The sequence below is a fragment of the Xiphias gladius genome, chromosome 17 (assembly GCF_016859285.1).
Source record: "Xiphias gladius isolate SHS-SW01 ecotype Sanya breed wild chromosome 17, ASM1685928v1, whole genome shotgun sequence".
Taxonomy (NCBI): domain Eukaryota; kingdom Metazoa; phylum Chordata; class Actinopteri; order Istiophoriformes; family Xiphiidae; genus Xiphias; species Xiphias gladius.
Genome location: NC_053416.1, coordinates 679,879 through 701,171, shown reverse-complemented (window position 1 = coordinate 701,171; position 21,293 = coordinate 679,879). Strand labels below are relative to the sequence as shown.

The 21,293-nt window shown below is 45.3% G+C and overlaps 2 protein-coding genes across 9 annotated transcripts in view; both read right to left on the bottom strand.

Moving 5' to 3' along the window:
- Positions 1–462: 462 nt before the first annotated feature.
- On the bottom strand, positions 463–9,823 carry dub (duboraya). The gene is made up of 7 exons (XM_040150408.1): positions 9,645–9,823; positions 6,186–6,275; positions 5,929–5,997; positions 4,806–4,874; positions 4,474–4,719; positions 2,240–2,653; positions 463–1,337 (listed from the first exon to the last, which is right to left on the bottom strand). Exons 1-7 carry the CDS (start codon positions 9,648–9,650, stop codon positions 1,308–1,310), a joined length of 924 nt encoding a protein of 307 aa, XP_040006342.1. The 5' UTR covers positions 9,651–9,823; the 3' UTR covers positions 463–1,307.
- Positions 9,824–11,583: 1,760 nt separating this feature from the next.
- Positions 11,584–21,293, bottom strand: part of stim1b (stromal interaction molecule 1b) — a 32,989-nt gene continuing 23,279 nt past the window's right edge. For 6 of the 8 annotated variants that reach the window (XM_040150355.1, XM_040150354.1, XM_040150356.1 and 3 more), the window contains 2 exons: positions 19,438–19,501; positions 11,584–17,317 (listed from right to left, as the gene is read on the bottom strand). In XM_040150355.1, the coding sequence (XP_040006289.1) occupies positions 16,849–17,317; positions 19,438–19,501 (533 nt within the window). In that variant the 3' untranslated portion in view covers positions 11,584–16,848. Of the gene's footprint in view, positions 17,318–19,050; positions 19,114–19,437; positions 19,502–21,293 lie in introns of all 8 variants that reach the window. The other 2 variants (XR_005709233.1, XM_040150358.1) reach the window with 2 other exon arrangements.

The window sequence follows — 21,293 nt, the reverse complement described above, 5'->3', positions numbered from 1 at the left end:
AAAAATCAATTTGGAGAAAAATGACTTCTTTTGAGGGGCGGACTTTAACATTAAATTTAAAACACGGGGGTCTTTTTGTCTCCCGTTGTCTCAAGGGCGACACCTCAGAGCTGACCCAAACATTTTTTGGACCCATAAAGTAAAGTTTAAACCCCAAAACACCCATACAAACAAAAACCATCGATTAACCTTCCTACTTTGGGTAAAAACACGAGGCTCCACATTTAGTTCCTCGTTTATAAAAATCAAAAAACCACTGCAAATTCTGTAATGCCCTATTTTTCCCAGTCTACTTTATACTTTAACTATATGAAGCGGAAAATGTTTGGGTACTTCTACTCAAGTAGAATTCTGAACACAGGATTTCTACCCGCAAATGATATGCAAAAAAGCAAATGATTTGAATATTTCTTCCACTGCCAAACGCTGAATGTAGAACAAAGTGGGACAGATAAACAGTCATTTAGAAAAGTATGCGTTTTAATTTCAGTTTCAGACTTTAAGGCACAAGTGACGTCTCCAGTTTTTACATTTTACCACAGAATGTACAGTTTTAAAACAATAAAGGCCTCAATGGTTGGTTTTGATAAAAAGTAGTTTTTAAATGAAACTGGAATAAGGCCTCAGGTTTGCCCTCTGACCGCTGTGAACACATCATCATGACATCATCATGACATCGTCGTATCATCATTACATCATCATGACATCATGATGTGACGATGATGACGATGTCATCATGATGACATGAAATCGACATGAAATCATTATCACCCATCATCATCATGACATCGTCGTATCATCATTACATCATCATGACATCATCATCATCATCACATCGTCATCATTATGACCTCAACATGAAGTCATTATCACCCATCATCATCATGACATCGTCGTCATGATCATCATCACGACATCATCAATCACAGCTCTGATGTCACTGTACAGAAAGAAAGCATGATATTAAAAACATCGCATCACATTAAAAACATTACAAAAGGAACAAGTCCAGCGCTGCAGTGTCAAAAGGCTTCGAGTCGAGGATCAGTCAAAACAAATTCACATCGAGAGTTTTCAGCAGTTCTCTTGTCAAGCTGAACTTCAGACTGAACTAAAGCTGGACCTTCAGAGAACTTCCCAGTTATATCAGTGGTTATTTACAGGTTTCCTCACTTGGTCTTCACCACTTCAGAGATAAAAGAAGCAGCTGAGATTCTCCACAGCCTTCAGTCTCACACAGGCCCTTTCCTTCAGGCCTCGCTGCCCCGGGGGCTCATCACGGCCGACTCGGCCGAACATCTGAATCCTCAAAGGGCTGAAGTCTCAGTCGTCGTCTCCTGTGGGAGAAAGAAAAGGAAAGAAAGTGTTGGTCTCCACCAGCTCCTGAGGAGAATATCTGGCTCTCCGGCTGCTAAAGGCTCCACTTGTTACGACTCCTGCATTCGTGTAGAAGCAGCCTTTCCCTGCTGCGGTCGGTCGATCGTTTTCCTTATGGATTAATCTGCCGATCATCATCTTGATCGATCGATTAATTCATTGTTTAAAAAATCCAGATGATCGTGAGGACAACCGTGTCTGCCCGACATTTTACTGTCGTATAAGACGAGGAGAGGCAGCAGAGGAAACCATGAAACGTTTGACACTTTGGCATGAAAAAGGACTTAATTAACTCTAACCCCCAGTTCATTATATATATCATTAAAATAGTTTTAATTTTCTGCGAACCGACTAATTGATTAGTTGACAAATGATTTCAGCTCGAATTGGATAGAACTTTTGGTTAGTTTCCTCTGTAACAAAGTGTCCTGTTTTAAAAAACCCTTCATATGATTTGTTTGTAATTTCTTAATTTGTTAGGTAGAAAGTAGGGAGCACAGATACTGAGGTGAAAGGATGGGGGGGAACCCAGGTGCTCTGAAAACAACGCCTGCGTTGACGTTTCAGATTTAAAAGATTTTTTTTTCAGCCGCCAGAAGGCTTTTATTGTGAAACGAGGGTCGAGCTTCACTGACGGTAACCACACTGGGAACAAAGAAAGAACCAGAGCAGGACTTTGAGAGTGGCGAGCATGACACGACTCTGGGATTCACGAAATGAAAAGAGGAGCAGATGAGAGAACAGAAGGACGCTTCTCACTGAAACATCCTCCAATATAAAACGACGAAACACAGAAATAAAGCCGAGCTTCTCCGGCGGCCGGGCTGAATAAATGCGTCACTAGAGTTATTGTGGGAATCACCTCGCTCTTTTCTTCGTCTTTGCTCTCTGTGTTTGTGGCTCCTTCAGTCACTTCTTCTTTGTGTTTTTCTCCAGAGATTTCCTCCTGAGCTGCCACCGCCTCCTCCTGCTCCTCCTTGCTTCCCGATGAAGATCCGTCTCCCTCCTCTCCTCCCATGGATCCGTTCCCTCCCTCCTCCTCCTCCTCACCTTCTTCGGTCTCAGTCTTGGACTGATCTTCTTTGTGGGGTCGGTTTTCCCCAGGACACGTTGAAGTGTCTGTTTCGTCCTCCTCCACCTCTCCACCCGTTCCCTCCTCCTCGCCTTCTCCACCTCCTCCTGCTGTTTTGTCTGCTGCGCCGACCTCGTCTCCACTGCTGGACTTCCTGTGGCGACGGGACGGAGGGCGTCGCCGGATGGAGTGACGAGCTCGGCTCTGGAGAAGGACCAATCAGAGCACAGACAGACAGGTGAGATCAATATTCACTCTGTTCATCCACCGTGACGAACGAACGTCAGATGAACAAGTTGAAACGCTCCGATACGAAATAACGTCAGTGAACAGCTGCTGTTGGTAACTGCGCATGTCCTGCAGCCATGGACACGCGATGAGACGACGGGCCCCTGGACACAGACATGTAAACCCCCCCCAGCGAGGACCAAATCTCCTGGACACAAAACTGCTACAAATAATTTATTTTTCTTTGTGGCAGTTTTCTGTCTCTTTGTGATCGTTTTCTGTCTCTTTGTGATCGTTTTCTGTGTCTTTGTGATCGTTTTCTGTGTCTTTGTGGTCGTTTCGCGTCTCTAGGTGGTCGTTTTGCGTCTCTATGTGGTCGTTTTCTGTCTCTTTGTGGTCGTTTCGCGTCTCTTTGTGGTCGTTTCGCGTCTCTTTGTGGTCGTTTTCTGTCTCTTTGTGGTCGTTTTCTGTGTCTTTGTGGTCGTTTCGCGTCTCTATGTGGTCGTTTTGCGTGTCTTTGTGGTCGTTTTCTATCTCTAGGTGGTCGTTTCGCGTCTCTTTGTGGTCGTTTTCTGTCTCTTTGTGGTCGTTTCGCGTCTATGTGGTCGTTTCGCGTCTCTTTGTGGTCGTTTTCTGTCTCTGTGGTCGTTTCGCGTCTCTATGTGGTCGTTTTGCGTCTCTATGTGGTCGTTTTCTGTCTCTTTGTGGTCGTTTTGCGTCTATGTGGTCGTTTCGCGTCTCTATGTGGTCGTTTTGCGTCTCTATGTGGTCGTTTTCTGTCTCTTTGTGGTCGCTTTTATGCCTATGTGGTCGCTTTGCTGTCTCTATGTGGTCGTTTCGCGTCTCTATGTGGTCGTTTTCATCTCTTTGTGGTCGCTTTCTATCTCTATGTGGTCGTTTCGCGTCTCTTTGTGGTCGTTTTCTGTCTCTGTGGTCGTTTTGCGTCTCTATGTGGTCGTTTTGCGTCTCTATGTGGTCGTTTTCTATCTCTTTGTGGTCGTTTCGCGTCTCTATGTGGTCGTTTTCTGTCTCTGTGGTCATTTTGCGTCTCTAGGTGGTCGTTTTGCGTCTCTATGTGGATGTTTTCTGTGTCTTTGTGGTCGTTTCGCGTCTCTATGTGGTCGTTTTGCGTGTCTTTGTGGTCGTTTCGCGTCTCTATGTGGTCGTTTTCTATCTCTTTGTGGTCGTTTCGCGTCTCTATGTGGTCGTTTTCTGTCTCTGTGGTCATTTTGCGTCTCTAGGTGGTCGTTTTGCGTCTCTATGTGGATGTTTTCTGTGTCTTTGTGGTTCTTTGTGGTCGTTTCGCGTCTCTATGTGGTCGTTTCGCGTCTCTTTGTGGTCGTTTTCTGTCTCTGTGGTCGTTTTGCGTCTCTATGTGGTCGTTTTCAGTCTCTTTGTGGTCGTTTCGCGTCTCTTTGTAGTCGTTTTCTGTCTCTATGTGGTCGTTTCGCGTCTCTTTGTGGTCGTTTCGCGTCTCTTTGTAGTCGTTTCTGTCTCTGTGGTCGTTTCGCGTCTCTATGTGGTCGTTTTCTGTCTCTTTGTGGTCGTTTCGCGTCTCTATGTGGTCGTTTCGCGTCTCTTTGTGGTTATTTTGTTTCTTTTCTTTGTTGGAAAGTGTGTAGCTGTTGCCTCTGCTTGTTATTCCTAACTGACGAGATGATAACCAAGATCATTTTGGAGCTGAAAGTCGGAACATGTATGACACTAACCCAGCCCTGGTATTTACATACAGACCAATGAAAGGCTTTGACATGATGAGGAAAACAGTGGAATAGTCCTTTAAATCTCTGTCTGACCTTGTTGAAGCTTGGCAGGAAGGACCCCTCCGCCAGAGTGGGAGGGTCTTCAAAGATGGTGGGGCCTTCCTCTTCAGTTACCGGAAGGGTGGTGACTGGGCCGGTGGGGGTCGCCGTTGACGAGGTAGTTTCCGTGGTTACTGGGGCAGAGCCGGGGGAGGGCAAGGGGAAGGCGGGAGGCAGCAGCCTGAAGCCGGGGCTCTTTGGAGAGGTCAGCGGGGCCGAGGGGGAGCGAGCGAGGGAGGCCTACACAGAGAGAGGAAGTGATGTCAGAGTGATGTCGGCCGACGTGTAGACACCAGCCGAGGGCAGCGGAAACCACCTGGACTCACCTGAAGCTTTTCAATCAGAGCAGAGTTCCTCTTGGTTTTGGCGGTTAGAGGCGAGGTGACACCTGGAGGCTGCACATGCGCACGCACACACACACACACACACACGCACACACGCGCACGCACACACACACACACACACACACACACACACACACACGCACGCACACACACACACACACACACACACAAAAGCACACACACACACACAGCAGCAGACACTTCATTAATGATTTAAAGTAGCTGTGATCTGACAGTAGCCTTATTAACCTAGATGCTTTTCTGCACAGCAAACAGGTAAACAGGTGAACAGGTGAACAGGTGAACAGGTGAGCTGCTAAGTGACATCCCTGGGAACAAAGCGGCCGTTCTCAGGATGAGTCCAGCTCCAGCACAGCTGTCGCTACATTTCCTCTAGAGAATCGCCAGGTTTGTTTCGGGTGGATTTTTACACTTTTGCTGCTTAAATGCAATAATTTGCAGCGTTACTGTAGATGTGGAACTTTTCTAATCACCGAAGCAAATAAAAATAAGGCAACAGACGGTCGGCCTAATAATGAAGACACCATTTATTGGTGTTTCCATTATACTACTACTAGTAACTTTATACTGTGCTGAGCGTAAAGGTACAGTGGATACTGCAGCAGCCTCAGTGCAAAAAGACTGTATCTGCATCGGTTTTTACATTTTTGCATGCGGAGCTTCAGTGTTTCCCGAACCATACGTTCAACGCAAAAGGACACAGGCAGTGCATTTACATAAAGGCCTGTGTGTTTGGGGGGTTTTTGGAACCATAGCGTCCATTGTGGTATCTGGCCTCATTTCCATAGATTCAATCTGAGAAATCTGTCACTGGAATTTCACCAGCGCAGAGAGGTAAAAGAATTTAGTTTATTATTCAGCGTGAAACAAAAAGACGTTTAGAAAGTTCAGCATCTCTTTCAAGGAACAGTGTGTTTGTCACTCTGGGCAGTTCACAGCCACAGAACAGTGTCTACAGTTTTCACTGGAGCTACTTTCTCCTGAAGGGAGAGTCCCTATGAAACCATGAGCTCAGTGGATCAATGTAAACATGATCAGATGTTTCCTTGTGCCCCCCCCCCCACACACACACACACACACACACCTCCTGGTCGTCTCCGTGTGCTGTGGGGAGCTGTAAGGAGTGAGGAGGCCGTCGCCGAACCGGGTTATCCTGGTAGAAAGCAAAGAAACACGAATACAGTATTAAACCGCTACACTGGTGCCGTACTTAGACTGATGCCAGAAAAGCACGCCGGTTCGATTCCCACATACATATATACTGTATACACAAACACACGCGCACGACGTGCCCGTCCTCTGGTGTGCATGTTTTGGCTGATACACAGACACTTGACTCACCGTCTCCTTCCCGGCAGCATCGGGTGGAGGAGCCGAGCCCCGGAACCTCCCTGCGAGTTCGGCCACAGAGCGCTGCGATGGAGCCTCCTCCTGAGCGAAGGGAGGAAGCAGGACACCGAGGTGAGCACCGGCGGCGCCGGGTGTTTTACTGAGACTCGGGCGTTTGTGATGCGCAGGTGAAAGATCAGTCAAAAAGGCAGAAACAAACTGTTACTGCTGCTCATACACAACTGCTACTACATCTACTGCTACTACTGACTACGTGCACGTGCGGTTACCTCGACTACTGTCACTGCTACTGTTGTGCTACACAAAATGACCACAAAGACACACACAACAACACACAGACGTAGAGGACCACGAAAAGACACAAACACTGAGACACAGAACTACCCCAAAGAAGCACAAAACCACCACAGAGAGTCTCTCTAGGTCTGGGGGACGTGGTCCTGGGAGGGAGGGGGTTTACATGTCTGTGTCCAGGGCCCGTCGTCTCATCGCGTGTCCATGGCTGTAGGACATGCGCAGTTACCAACAGCAGCTGTTCACTGACGTTATTTCGTATCGGAGCGTTTCAACTTGTTCATCTGACGTTCGTTCGTCACGGTGGATGAACAGAGTGAATATTGATCACGGTCAGTTTATCACTGCAGGGAACCAGGAAGTTCAACTGCAGTCTGCCCCCCCCCCACACACACACACCTTTTTTTTAAGTTTGTGAATCCACCCCTGGGTGTCGGCTTATGTTGCCAGACCGCCTGGGTCTTAATAAACAATAAATATAAATATGTTGTTTTGGGAACTTGGACTCTTGACTGCTGCTGATCTAGTCATGAGGATCAGTGACTCAGTTCAGGCTCGGGACAAAGGGGGGTCCTGTTTTAGCTGCAACACAAGTGCTATCACTACAGCAGCACTACAGTTGGTACCTCCCTGTGTCGCAGGTTACTTCCTGTCTGTGGCGGCGTTGTGACCATGTTAGGAAGGAAATGTGTGTGTTGTCATCAGGCAGGCAGCTGCTCACTAGAGACACAGCTCGGAGGCGACAGGCCTCACACGTCCGACCTGCTCTATCAAACAACACGGGGAGGAAATAAAACAGGATTCGCTCCGTCTTTCTGAACTAGAGCTGTTCCTGCTGGAGTTTGTGGTGAATGCAAAGGATCCTGGGAGTTCTCAGCATTGAACCTCTTCACCATCTGAAGGGTTTGAGGTCCACAGTGCTGACCGGTCTTAAAAGTAATAATGTAGAAACAAGACAGGACAACTACTGCAATGACTTCTTCCACTACTGCTGCCACCAGTCCAAACGCATGGGGGACAGCACAAGTCTATTAAAGGACTCACCCACACACCCACACACACACACACACCCACACACCCACACACCCACACACACCCACACACACCCACACACCCACACACACACACTCAGACACACAGAAAGACAGCTGTTGACGTGGGGTTGATCCATGTCCATTTCAGCTGAAGGTCTGACATTGCTGACATTCAACAGATAATGAAATCACATTGCCTGGAGGACACACACTCACACACACACACACACACACACACACACACACACACACACACACACACACACACAGATAGTCTTGTTCATTCTTTCCATAGTCTATGAAGAAAGTGTGAAAAACAACCGTTAAACCGCTTCCTCTTTCTGAGGGTGTGTGTGTGTGTGTTCATATCTTCTGTCCTACTGTTTGACATAAACGTATAAAACTTTCACCATATTTAGGATCAAGTTTTTGTTTCCATAGTTGCAGGATTTCTTCAGATCAGTTTCTAGTTTTAAGATTTATTATCATCAACAATCTTTTTTTTTTTTCCTTCAACTACTACAGCTCCCATGAGCCTTTGCCATCACATTATTGATGATGATGATGATGATACTACGAAGTCCCTTCCTCCCCGTCTCCAGGTAAACTCCCGTTCTGCCGGAACTCATGACTCACTTGTCTCACTGAGGGTCAAGAAGGACTCGTGTAACCAAAGGGTTCACTTGCTGGCTCCACAGAGCTTTCAGACACATCTCATGGTCTTCATTCAAACAATGGAGCTGGCTCAGGTGCCGTCACATGATCAAACCTTTCATTCACGGTGATGACAGGTGGTTGTAGCGAGTAGCTGCCTGATTTGGGATTCTTTAAGCATAAGTTGAGCAGAATTGTTCCCAAGGTTTGGACGTTCGTGCACAAACATAAAACTAATTTCTCCGGCTCGGGTTTTGCCAGAAAGTTCTTCCAGTGTGTAAGAGAAACGTGTTTAGTAAAATAAAATGCTGCAGTGTTCCTTTAAGAAAGTCCTGGTTTGTATCTCCATAATTTTAGGAATGAAATCGATGTAAATAATCTGTTAATGCATCCGGACACAGCGACTTCAACATTATAAAGTTGTGTGGTTTTAACACTGCACCTCAGACAGTGACCTGTAGTAACCTCCAGCTCACTGAACACACACACACACACAGGGTGTCGCTGTGCAGGTTGTTTTACTTTACTAAAACTCCAGTTCAACGACATTAACTTCACACTATTGAAATAAGTTTCCCGGACGTGTTTTCTTTCTTAAAAATGAGGAAACGGCTGCACAAACCCGTTTGTACACGTCACCAACGAGGAAATGTTCTTCTATCGTTGTTATTTATCAGTCAGAGTATTTGTGCATCAAGTTTCGTGCGTGGGATCTTCTGCATTGTATCTGTGGACGTCGGCGACGTTTGTCGCAGCGAGAAATGCCCCCGGTCCACAAATATGTGGTGTGTTCAGGGGCTGTAGGGAAGCGCTGACGTCCGGCTTTTGATATGTGCTCATGAGATTTAAGAGGGAAACACGATATTCTGATCAAACCGATATCTCAGCAACACGCAGAACTGTGCGTGTGCTCGTCAGTGGGGGAAAAAATACCGGTGAACCAGAAAATCGCTAGATAGAAAATATTTATGTTTATAAAATATTTGATGAAATAAAGTAAAACTGTACTTTCACACTGCAGAAAACACAAGTGGTGCAATTCATTAAACCGCAAAACTTTCACGATTAATGAAGAAACGCGACTGTAATAAAATGAATAAAGGACCCGACGACCCTCGTGCTCCACACCTCAAGAGCCACGATGACCACGTTGAGGAAATATGTGCCCCGAGCGATTTTATCAGATTTTAACATCGCTAAATCTGACCTGCGGGTTTAGGAACAAATCATTGTATCTCATTAAAAAACAGAAACGTGTTTCAAAGCCCAATTCCAAGTCTGGCGAGAGTGATGAACCGTCTACGGCAGCGTCATCCAACTGTTTACTCCTCTGTGTGTTTGGCTCTTCTCCAAAGTCCACTTTGATCCAAATTAAACAGAAAACACTCCGAAACAAGACAACACACACAAACACACACCCACAGTGAACAGCAGCAGCGGCGGAACGGGAGAGTTAGAAGAGTTTTACCTCCATCCTGCTCGTCGTCTCTCAGCGGCCTCGTTTATGTTGAGTATGTGTGAGAGCGAGGGAGCAGGCCTGCAGGTTAAATATAGAACCAGAGTCCCTACTGACACAGTGAGAGAGAGAGAGAGAGAGAGAGAGAGCAGCTCATGTTCTGTCACATGTTGATCATTTCTCGGTTCTTCTCCTGCTCGTTCTGCAGGTTCCTTCACGCTCCTAGAAACTCATTTCTTCCCTCATCAGTCCAAACTCAGTGCCCCACAATGACCAACATTTCAGCCAATTTTTTAAGAAGGAAAAACTGAAATATCGCATGGACAGAAGTATTCAGACACTTTGCTATGACACCAGAAAATCAGCTCAGGCGCCTACACCGTGACTGGAGTCCACCTGGGGTAAGGACGTGGTGTGGAAAGACGCACACCCGACTGTATAAAAAGGCCTCGCAGCTGATGATGCACCTCAGAGAAGAAAAACCAAGGCGTGAGGTCGAAGGAGCTGCCTGCAGAGCTCAGACACACAGATCTGGGGAAGGCTACAGGAAACATTTCTGCCGCCTCGAAGGTTCCCGGGAGAACAGCGGCCTCCGTGATTCTTCAGTGGAAGAACTTTGGCGGTGTTCATCCAGAGCCTCGCTGCTGAATTTTGTACATCTTGAAGCTGTTCTTCAGCTCAACCGTTCACTAATCCAGGCGTGAAGATAGAATTAGATGTTTTCACGAGTTACATCTTTCACTACAAATCACATCCACTGATACTGATCAAGCAGCTGTTGAGCTCTAAACGTTTGACTAGCGTCTCCCACCTCCAGATTTCCACTGATTTTCATTCATTTTTATGAAAATCAGCTTGCAGAGATTTGTGATCCGTCAACGGCTGCATGATTAAAAAAGTGGCGGCAACAGCGACACAGCACGGACAGAAAACCGGCTTCCCGCCGACTCTAATGGATGTTGGATGTTATAGGACTGACATCAACCTAAAAACCGGTTCGTTCTTAAACATGAAAAGTAGGAGAGTTACCCTTTAAATTTAAACCGATTTTCGTTCTGTGTTTTACATGCTGTGCATGGTCTGTAGACCAGAATGCATCGCGGGCGTTTTGTCTCCACAGAGTTCAAATTGAATCTCTGACAGAAACGCCCCCCCCCCCCGTCGTTTCGCTGCAGGGTGTCTCCTCTGTTCTGAAGGGAAGTTGAGTCACACGAGCAGAGGAAATTTCTTCTTTCATTTCTCCTTTTGGGTTTCTTCACTTCTGCCTCCCAACTGAAGAGTTTTTCACGAGGAGAGACTCTGAAACACTTTTTAAAGATTCTTACAGACAAGGCATTCACTCCTTGAACAGAACGAGGAGTGAACGCCTGTTAGAATAAAATGAGAAACTGAGAGGAGAAGAGGATTTTATCTTCTGACCGATCAGCATTGGCAGTTTGTCTTCTGTGCACAGGACGTGGTTGGAGGGGAGGAGCGAAAGAGACATTATGAAGGAGGAAACCTTATAAGGAGAGATCAACCAGAAAGACGTTGCACATTATCACAGCTTCTGTCAGTGACATCAAAAAACCCACAAAACCTGGACGAGACACATTTCCCCCGACTGCACAAACATTTTCAGCAAAAATGTATTTTTTAACAGAGACACGGACTCAACTCAGACTCAGATTATGAATCTGATGCCTTAGATTTTAGCTGCCAAAATCCAAAAAGACTTACAACTCCCCTTTACCTCCAATAACGTTCCACTTCACTCGGACTGTAACTTTTTGACCTGAAATGACTTGGTATCCTCCTCAAGACCAAAGATTAAAACACCTTTAGATTACTGACTACTTTGGATTATCACGTTCAACTGTAAAGGCTCTGCTGTGCTCAACGACAGGACTAACAAACCACGACACACCTGAGCAGTTTGACTTGAAATGTTATCACCTTTATTTGAAAGTCATGAATGAAGAAGTTTCTCCTTCTGAAATTTCAACGTGTCACTACATTTGGTGAAGGCCACATAATAACCTAACACTTGAAGCATGAAGTTCAAGAATTGGATTCGTTGTCTTTAGTTTGGACTTGACTCTTGACCGTTTGTTCCTAACTTGGGACTCGACTTTGACTTGTATGTGTTGATTAGGGACTTGAGGTCACACCCGCAGAGTTTTATGACACTCAAACGAATCTGAGGTGTTTTACTTGGGGAAACAAATGCGTTTAATCACATCAAACTGCAAAAAAACTTTTGCGAGTTCATCTTGAGGAGCGACAAAAACCTTGTGTTTCGCTCCACATTCGCTGAGGAGGAGACCAGCAACGCTCCATGGCCATAGTTAGTGAAACGGTCATATTCTCGGTACTTTTAAAGGGTCAAGCAGCTGAATTTGACCCTCCAAATCAAAATGAAGCCCTAAATGTTTCTTCCCTCAGTCTGCTGTTGACTCCCAGCGGCTCTTTGCTGCCACTTGGTGGTTCGGCATCTGCCCTCTTCTGGCCGGATTTCCCGAGCTGCTGACAGGTCAGTGAATGCACCGCGGGTCGACGGCGACGGGCTGAGTTCTGGCTCAGTCGATATTAACAGGGATCAGACTGAGCTGAGAGTTCGTGTCGGCCTCTCCAGAGGCAGAACGACACGTCGAATCGTTGCCTTTAGTTACATTTTCAAGTCTTTACCTGCAGCTGATGTTTCAGTTCGAACATCAGCTGCAGGTCAAAGACTGAGGGCAGCAGGCACCAAAGATCTTTTTAAGGATTTCACCAGCTGTTCTCTGAAAGTGCGACGTGTGCTGTAGTGCGGTTTTGTGACTCTGGTTCCGTGAGGTCAGTCGGAGCAGCTCGCCGACATTTACTTTCACATTTCTTCCAGCCTGTGAGCTCGGTTGTAGAGAGGATGACGTGACTGCAGCCGCCCACTAACCCCCCGACTCTGCACGCCGCTTCCTTTCCTTTCGACTTTGCTCTCGGTGAAGCGGTGACTGGTGTGTGATGTCGGCCTGTTTCCTGTTTCTCAAAATGTGCAAGAAAAACTCGAAACAGATGAAATGGGGGAATAAAAGATGACTGAGAGTCGGAGCACGACGTACTAATTCCAGAGAATGAAGTCAGTCATTCAAGAGCACTGATAAAGTAACTAGAGAGGACGAGTTGGTCCTTTGAGACACCACTTAGTCCATTAGAGCCGGGAGACCGAATCGAGTCATTCATGAGCTGGTAAACTATTTGGGAGCTCAGGTTATTAGATGGAGACCGTGATTTACACGTCGTTTGAGAGAACGATTAAACCCAGAGCATGGATTTAGTCAGAGAGTAAATGATTAATTCGAGTGTTGTTTTTAATTCAAAAGCGTGAATTACATTATTCAGGAGCACAACGACTTTTATTAAACCAAAGAACAGGACAAGTTCATCGGCCCGAGAACGCGAGTTACGTCATTCAAGAGCTCGCTTTATTCAGCCAAGTCATTCACAAGCATAATTCATTCATTCATGAGCGTGAATTACAACATTCAAGAACAAGTATGACGTGATCCGAGAGCGTGATTCATTAACTCAACAGCATGAATTCAGTCATTCAAGATCACACTATTAATTTGAAAGCATCATTTATTAATTAAAAAGAGTGTGAATTACTTCATGTGAGAGCATGGGATTTAAATCTGAGAGCACGTTTTATTCATTCAAGAGCAGGAATTCAATCATTTGAGAGCATGAGTTATTAATTGTGAGCATGTTCTGTTAAACTTCAGAGATTCCAGAGTTTTATTTGCTATTTGAGAGCGGAAGCCGAGCTTTTCTCCGGTTACTCGGCTTCGTTCGTTTCCACTGACGCTGCCAAACCAGTAAAATCTGACGATGCCGTCCGGCAGCAGAACCTGGTCCCTGTTTCAGATCTGAAATCTAAAGAAGTATATCTCCAATGAACCTCGAAGGCTCAGGCGGCCTCAGAATCAAAGAGCGGCAGCAGCTTTACACAGATGTTATTTAAAAAACCTGAGGCAGAACAACAACAGACGTTCACGCCAAAGACAATACAACCGTTTCCAGCTGTTCATCAACCTTTGTTTATTGCCGACGTTCGATTTATGAATAAAAACAGATGCTGAATAATGTTCCTACGAGTCGTAGCGACAAAGCATCCTCGTTGTTTTCTTTCTGATATGTGAGAACTCGGTTTTAGACGTTTGTTGGCCTCATGTGACAGGATTTCTGGGTAATGAAGTCCAAACACAGCAGCTCTCACTGACGGCTGGTTTCTTTAAATAAACACGTCGTGACGCTCGTCTTTGTAAGAGTAAATAAAGTTAACTTGATTTGAACTTCACATCCTGCCCCAGACACGACACACACGTCAGCAGATTTATGACTGTGTGTTTCGGTGACTTCAAACTGTGCAGACACATTCTTATTTTGACGTTTCACTTTCAAATCTCTACAGGTGAACATCAAACAGTGAAAATAACTTAACAAGGCGACCTCGGGCTCTGTTTTCATAATGGTGGGCAGCTGCTAGATAATACCTGACTTTTAGTACTGACTCCAGAATCTTCCTTTTTCTGTGATAATTCACTTTGAGCAACATGAACAGCTCTTTGGAAACGAACGAGAGGCCAAATGTTACATTTTGATGCGCAAGAACTCGGTCTAAATAACATCAGGGCAGCTGCTAACAGCTATTTTCATTACTGATTAATCCTGTTTATTGTTTTGAATCATCGATCATTGTTTTGTCTGTGAAATGTCAGAAAACAGTGGAAAATTGCTGTTGTAAGTTCCGACAGCCAAAGGTGACTTCTTCAGACGTCTTGTTTTTTCCGATCAACAGTCTCAAACCCACAGATGTTCAGATTAGAATCATATGAAACAGAGACAAGCAGCAAATCCTCGCCCTGGAGATGCCAGAATCCAATAGTGTTTGACATTTTTCTTTGAAAAAGAATTAAAACGAGACATTGATCATCAGAATAGCTACTCAGTACGAAAGTGACCTGATGGTTAATCGACTAATCGTTGGAGCTCAAAATAAAATACAAAAGTTTAAAACCGACAAAGTGATGATTAAAAAGAGAAACTGTGATCAAAGAAGAGATCAACAAAATTATGAATCTGACCAGACATTTGATGGCAACTTGACATCAAAAGTGAAAAAATCCACCTTCAACAGCTCAATGTCCCGTTTGTGTAAATCCGACGGCTGTGGAGATGTTGCACCATCATGAAAACAGAGCCCTTCGTCTACCAAAACCCCGATAATAAAACCACAAAATCCACTCATATATATATATCTATATATATAGCTATAGATATATAGATAGATATATAGGTATATAGATTTATATATCTATATACTGTACATATAAAACAAAAAGGGCGTTTACAGATGACCATGTGAGTTCCCGTCAGGTATCATGCGTTCACAGATAAGCTGCAACGCATCCTCGAAGTCTGTATTTCCAGACCGGACACGTCAGCTCAGAGACCTGCAGCCTGATTCTGTCCAAAATCAACAACTGCTGTATGGTTTGGTCCTCAGTATCCCATAATCCACTGCATGGCAGTCTTACCAACACCTGTTACTGACTGCACTGATCGCTCACCATCGTCCGTTCAAGTCAAACTGGTCCCAGTTTATTACTGGCTGTTCAGAGGGGAACCGCCTAGTGGTAAACTTTGAAATTGTTGACGTTAGGGGTGCCTGAGCGCACCGGTAGTTTTGGTCTCTGTGAGGTTGGACCGTCTCCTTCTGGGGACAAAGAGCGTCCATGCCACGTTCACGTCATCAGACAACCTGAGACTGTTTTGTTTCTGTTTTAGGGTTAAAACTACTTTGAACAGTCAACCATCACTCAAATTTTGAGTTCTGCCGGATGATGTCTCCGGGACACAAGACACCTGACACTCTCACCCACTTCCTGACCCGTCGGCTGCGTGGAGGTGAGAGTGGGTTTGAATTTCTCTCTCAGATCTGTTTTCATTCTTCACACAACTATTTCTGTCACTTTTCACGTGAACAACTGAGGTCAACACCGTGAATGTCTTCCAGGGGAGCTGGTCTAAAGAATGCGCCTTCGTCCCAACCAAAAGCTAGCGGAGGGGACAGGAAACAGGGTTGTACACAAACTGCAGCAGCTAGCAGGGCTAGCATGCTAACAACAGCAGTTCACAAGGTCAGAGATTCTACAGCATCTCATCAAACATTTTACTTTCATCAACCTCTGTCCCTGTCCTTTAACCGCAGCCTGGCACTCACTCCTCAGCTGATCGTACTATTTCACCTGCCAAACAAGCGTCTAAACAAACGAATAATTCCCAATTGAGAGCTCAGGTCCAACCCCTCCCTCAAACCCCACTTTGCAGCGCCTCAATCAGGGTCCACCAGAAGCCAACGCGTCTCGCCCCGTTCCACATAGATATGAACGTAAAGCAAAATTCGGTCCCACTGCACCATTACAGAGGCAGAGTCAAGAGCGGTCCCCGATCCGCTTCTAGCTGGTTTTCTTTGGTCTGTGTATTTTGTCTGTTTGATCCAACCAGAGCTTGTTAACATGAGTGACTCATCACGTGCTCGATTATTGGACAAACCTTTGGTAACATGACATTGTACTAGGCTGGGGATTGTTGGTGATTGTTTGGTTAGCTAACACACAACGTCTCTGGCTTCTTCATTTGCATTTCAGACAGAATCTGGTGCTGCAGGAATCAGACCTGTGACAGGCTGGAGCTTATACAACCCCATTTACTTCTCTAACGGACATGAAGTCCATGAAAACAAAGAACACAGACTTTTTGGCATGAAAATAAACAAATTTAAAGTCGCTGAATTCAGCAGGTGAATATTTTCACCAAAGTAGACGTTTTCAATTTCTTCGTCTTGTCTAAATCTACATCCAGCTGGAAAATCAAAAGTCCTTCACAAGTTGTTTCTACGTCGACTTTCTTCTTCAGTTCTCCTCTCGTTCTTCCTTTTGGTCTCGTCCATCCCCACGTCCCCTCGGCATTGAGAGACCTGTCATGTGTCGTACTTCTCGCCACATCGAGTCCAAATCTGATCTTTTATCAGTTTAATGGAGAGAAAATATTGAACAGTTTGCCAGAAAAGTTGAATAAAAGTTGATAAGTGAAGCTTTAAAAACTGATCTTCTGACCGACGGTTTGTTTGTTCGTCAGGATGAAGATTAAAGTCTCATCGTGAGTCAGAAGCAGTTAAAAGAGATGTTGATCAGGTTCAGTGACGTCCCTGCTTCTTCTTAAAAATCTTATTAAAAGCGTTTCTCCTGCGGCTGCCGGACGACTCGCTCCACTCACCTCCGTCCTCCTCCATGGGGCTCCTCCCGGACGGGAGCTGGTGGCCCGTCCCCCGACCGCTGCCCAATGAGATGGACGAGGTGGAGGACGAGAAGACGACCGGGCTGTCGGCTGTGTCAGAGGTGATGCAGAGGGAGCGGGTGGAGCAGGAGGAAGCGAGGCCGGAGGCAGAGCTGCCCCTCAGCTCCCCCAGGCTGGAGCTTTTCTCCAGGCCTCCGCATCCACCTCCTCCTCCTCCTCCACCTCTTCCTCCTCCGAGACCAGAGCCATGACCCTGCAGCGGGTGGAGCCTCGATGGCAGGAGGAAGGGCTTGGAGCTGTAGTGGCTTCGTGATTCGCCAGGAGGGAGAGGCAGGGAGGAGTCGGAGTCTGAACGGTTCATAATGTCCCTGACAAGGAGAGAAGGAGAGAATGATGTCAGCAAGAGTTAAAGTTGCCCAGATGCAATTTTAGTATTGAAAAATAATGGAGGGATTATCTGAACTGGATGCTGGACTCCAGGTTTCAGCTGTTGAGGTCATTTATACCAAAAAAAGACCTTTCTCAAAGGTTTGAACTGCTCGGCAGCTGAGGCTGTTTGTCGACGAGTTTTAGGTATTGGACAAATATTCCTTGACGTTGGCGCTAGATGAAAAGTCAGAGACCAACCCAAAAACAGCAGGGTTCATCCTCTGGGGAAGATGAAAGTCTGTTCTAAATTTAGGGGTGACCCAGCCAGTAATTGTTGGGATGCCAACGTGGTGAGCTGACCAACTCTGCCTCACTAGCATGGCTAAAAAGTTCTGAACAAAAGAGCACCAGCATCCTTTTCATCCCCCGTTACTTCAGCCAGGGCAGCGTCAGGCGGGGAGTAGCAGTCAGCTGTAGCTAACGTTTTGTTTTGACTTCAGGGGGATTTCATTCTATTTACAGAGAGAGGATATTTCCTAAACTACCATACCTGTAGATGCGTTGCTCGCCACAAACATCATTGTGATTTTAAATGAGGTTTTCTTAATTTTCCGAACAGAACACTGAAGTTCCAGTTTCACTTTGGCTCTTTATAAGGAGCTTTTTTGGCTACGGGGAGTTTTTAGTTGCTGTACTGTGGTTGGTCACTGGGACGAAATGGCAACAAGGCTGACTTGTGGTTTCCAGCTCTATTAAAATATCCGTCGAAGAAAATTATTTTTTTCTACCACTATATGAAATTTAAAAAAAAACATTCATATGTTTGGAAAACACAGTCCAATGAGCGAGGGATGGGAAAAAGTACAACATTAAGGATGAGAACAGAAAGGAAATGCAAGAAAAGCCAGTGAGAAGAATCAAAATGAGAGATAAAGGTGCAATGTGGCGTACACGATGGCATTCATGGAGGTTTTCCAAAAAACAAAACACATGAAAAATAAGAAAACCCTGGATCTGATTCATTGAACATGCATAGACCATCTCCTCTTAAACTACATCGGTGAATCAGGATAGTTCTTGAATTGTAAACCAAACCAACAAATCCAAAAAAAAACACCCAAATTTACACGTGGTTCTGAAAACTTGTCAGTTGTAACCACTCTTAAAACTTAAACTCTAAAGTCTGACCATCGGTACGACGGGTAAAATGTACGTAAATCCCGACGACTCATAAAAAACTTAAACTTTAAAATCCTCACATAAAACAAACACACATAATCGTTAAGTCTCTGACAAACTGTACATTCCAACCACTCATAAATTCTGACAACTGATAAAACTTGAACTCTGACTCCTCACAAGTAGCGAACCTCATAAGCTATAAATCCCGAACACTTGTAAATGCCGATCCCTGTAAAACTCGTAAACCTTAAATCCTGATCAACCCGTAAACCCCGACCCAGATTCTTAAAACTTGTAAACTCTATTTCCTCACCACATCCTGACTCCTCGTAAATCCGGAAGACGTGTGAAACTTTATGCTCTGACAACTTGTCAGTCGCTACGCTTCCCGTAAAACTCACGAGCTCTAAATTCTGACATTTCGAGGAACGTTCTTGAACACAAGTTAACGTCAGACCGAGGTTTCACGAATGAGGCCCATTGATTTGAGTTTTTTCTGTCATGTTAGTGCATCAGTATCTTTGGAAAACAGTCGTGCAGCGGAAGATACCCGAAGCTGCCGGAGCGACAGCGCTGCCTCTGGCCCATCACAGCTCCCCCTGCAGGTGGGAGGCTGGATGCCGCCTCCAGAGAGTGGAAATAAGAAGATCGGAAGAGCAGAGCGGAAACGTGAGCGGTGCCCCCAGCGTAGGAAGAAGAGGAGGAGGGGGAGCTGGAAGGAGGAGGACAGAATGAAAGGACGGGGAGGTGAGGAGGGGAGGCGGGGCCGATGGAGGGGTGAGACAGGGAGGAGGAGAGAGGGGGGCAGGGAACGGGGAGGAACTCCAGCTGGCCAATGGAGCGGCTGCGATTCTGCCGGGCGTGGCCGCTGGGCGGGCGGGACGTCGTGAACAAGCCGCGCCCCTCCGGTTGAGGTAAGCCCCGCCCTTCAACCAACCTCTGAGAGCTGAACGCCAGAGCGGGGTCTCCTATCCTCTGTCGCAGGGGCATCAGACTCTGAACTGCGGGAGAGGTGGGGACAGGAGTTAGACCGAGTCGCTACTTTTATTTTGAAAGCCAGAAACAAAGGAAGTAGAGGCAAAATACAACGGATCAAAGAAGCAGCACGTCTCTAAGAGAAAAAGTGCAAAACGCGATAAAGTGCAATTTTAGCCGCAACATTTTTAGAACAAAATGTCGCCTTTCCGAGCTTCAGAGAGGAATCAGTCCGCACCACAGAAACAAAGACTTCAGTTATTTCATTTTTTCAGGTTTGTTCGATATAAATTTTTATTCTTTTGTCTGCACTGAAACATCATCTTTGTCAATGCTGCCAAACCACACTGACTTTTTCTGCGTTTGTGGTGTTGCAGCTTAAATCCAACATGTTGTTGAATCAGGATTTTATTCTCTCATTTGTCATCGTTTCTTTTTTTTTTTAAACAAATGAACAGGGTTTTTTTTTTTTGGGTGGGCCGACCTCCAAACAGAGTTAAGTTTCAGGACGATTCTGACGTTGTGGATCTCATGTCATTCAGACTCTGCAAATGAACTTGATTCCACAATCCACCATAATAAAAATATGAGAACGACTCACCTCCAAAACATTTATAGTTAGTATGTAACAAAAATGTACAGGAACATTTAACATTTAAACAGAATGGACGTGTATTTTTTCCTTCTTTCAAAAACTGTGGTGTCTCGATGGAATAAAAACATTCAGTTTGTGACTTGAGCCAGAGCCGAAGCTGAAAAGACAGAACATTTACTTTGTGCTTTCAACTGCTGCAGACCTGCGAGTGGATGTTAGTGAGGAAAACAGGAGGGAAAGCGGGTGAACGGATGTTAACATGCTGAGTTTTCCAGGTCCTCAGAGGGTGAAAATGTGAGGAGGCTGTGAAATGCGAACTCTCCTGGAAAACATCCGGACAGCTTTGTCTGGTCTGACCACACAGAGCGAGGGAGGTGGAGGAAGAGGAGGGAGGAGGCGTTCACCCGGACACCTGCTGTCCGTCGAGATCACAGACATGTCCAAACGTCTGACGCAGTTTGCAAAGGTTTGACCATTTGCTGGTATTGACAAACTATCTAACTTAGTAGACAGAGCTTACTGACTCAGTTCCTCCAAGACCACATGAGTCAGCAAACCTGACTCATAAAAAATTCAACATTTCACAAATGAACCCAAGACTATTTCTAAATTTGAACTTCAAATGCCAGTCTCCGCTCTTTAGCTGTGACCTTTGACCTTTCACAGATGCTCATGTGAACGCCGCCTGTGGTTGGTTTATGCCTCTGTTTGTGAGTAGGAAACTGAGGTGGAGTGAGGCGGGGTTCCCGCCTTCATTCAGACGGCAACTCTGCGACTTTGCAGGGATTGTTGGGTTCAAGGACTCCGAATTTTGCCTTCTTTTCCTTTAACTTAACTCAGCAACTGATCAAGTTGAAAAAATCTTGGTAAATGTCTTTGAAAGCTGCTTCATCAGATTTCAGATTTTATCCTGTGTGTTAATAAGGAACAATAATAATAATGATTTGAATTAACAAATCAAAAACCATCTGTCCCGACTAACTAAATTATGTCCTATATTAAAATGGTACGTACCACAAACAGTTGTATTCTATACATTTGGTGCTTTAGATATTGAAAGAATTAGTTTCAGGCTATTTTTAGAAACTTAGTTTCAATAACTCTGTCCTGTAAAATTACTTCCGTAAATGACTTGATCTCATCTAAATACATTATTTTAGAATAAATATAATTGTTTATTAGACGGGATGTTTCTTTTTTTTTTACATTCACTCTTTATATTA

Coding starts and splice junctions, on each gene's coding strand:
- dub (XM_040150408.1), bottom strand. Junction 5,998..6,185: donor ATGCTGCCGGGAAGGAGACG/GTGAGTCAAGTG, acceptor GCTTTCTACCAG/GATAACCCGGTTCGGCGACG. Junction 4,720..4,805: donor CTCTGATTGAAAAGCTTCAG/GTGAGTCCAGGT, acceptor CTCTCTGTGTAG/GCCTCCCTCGCTCGCTCCCC.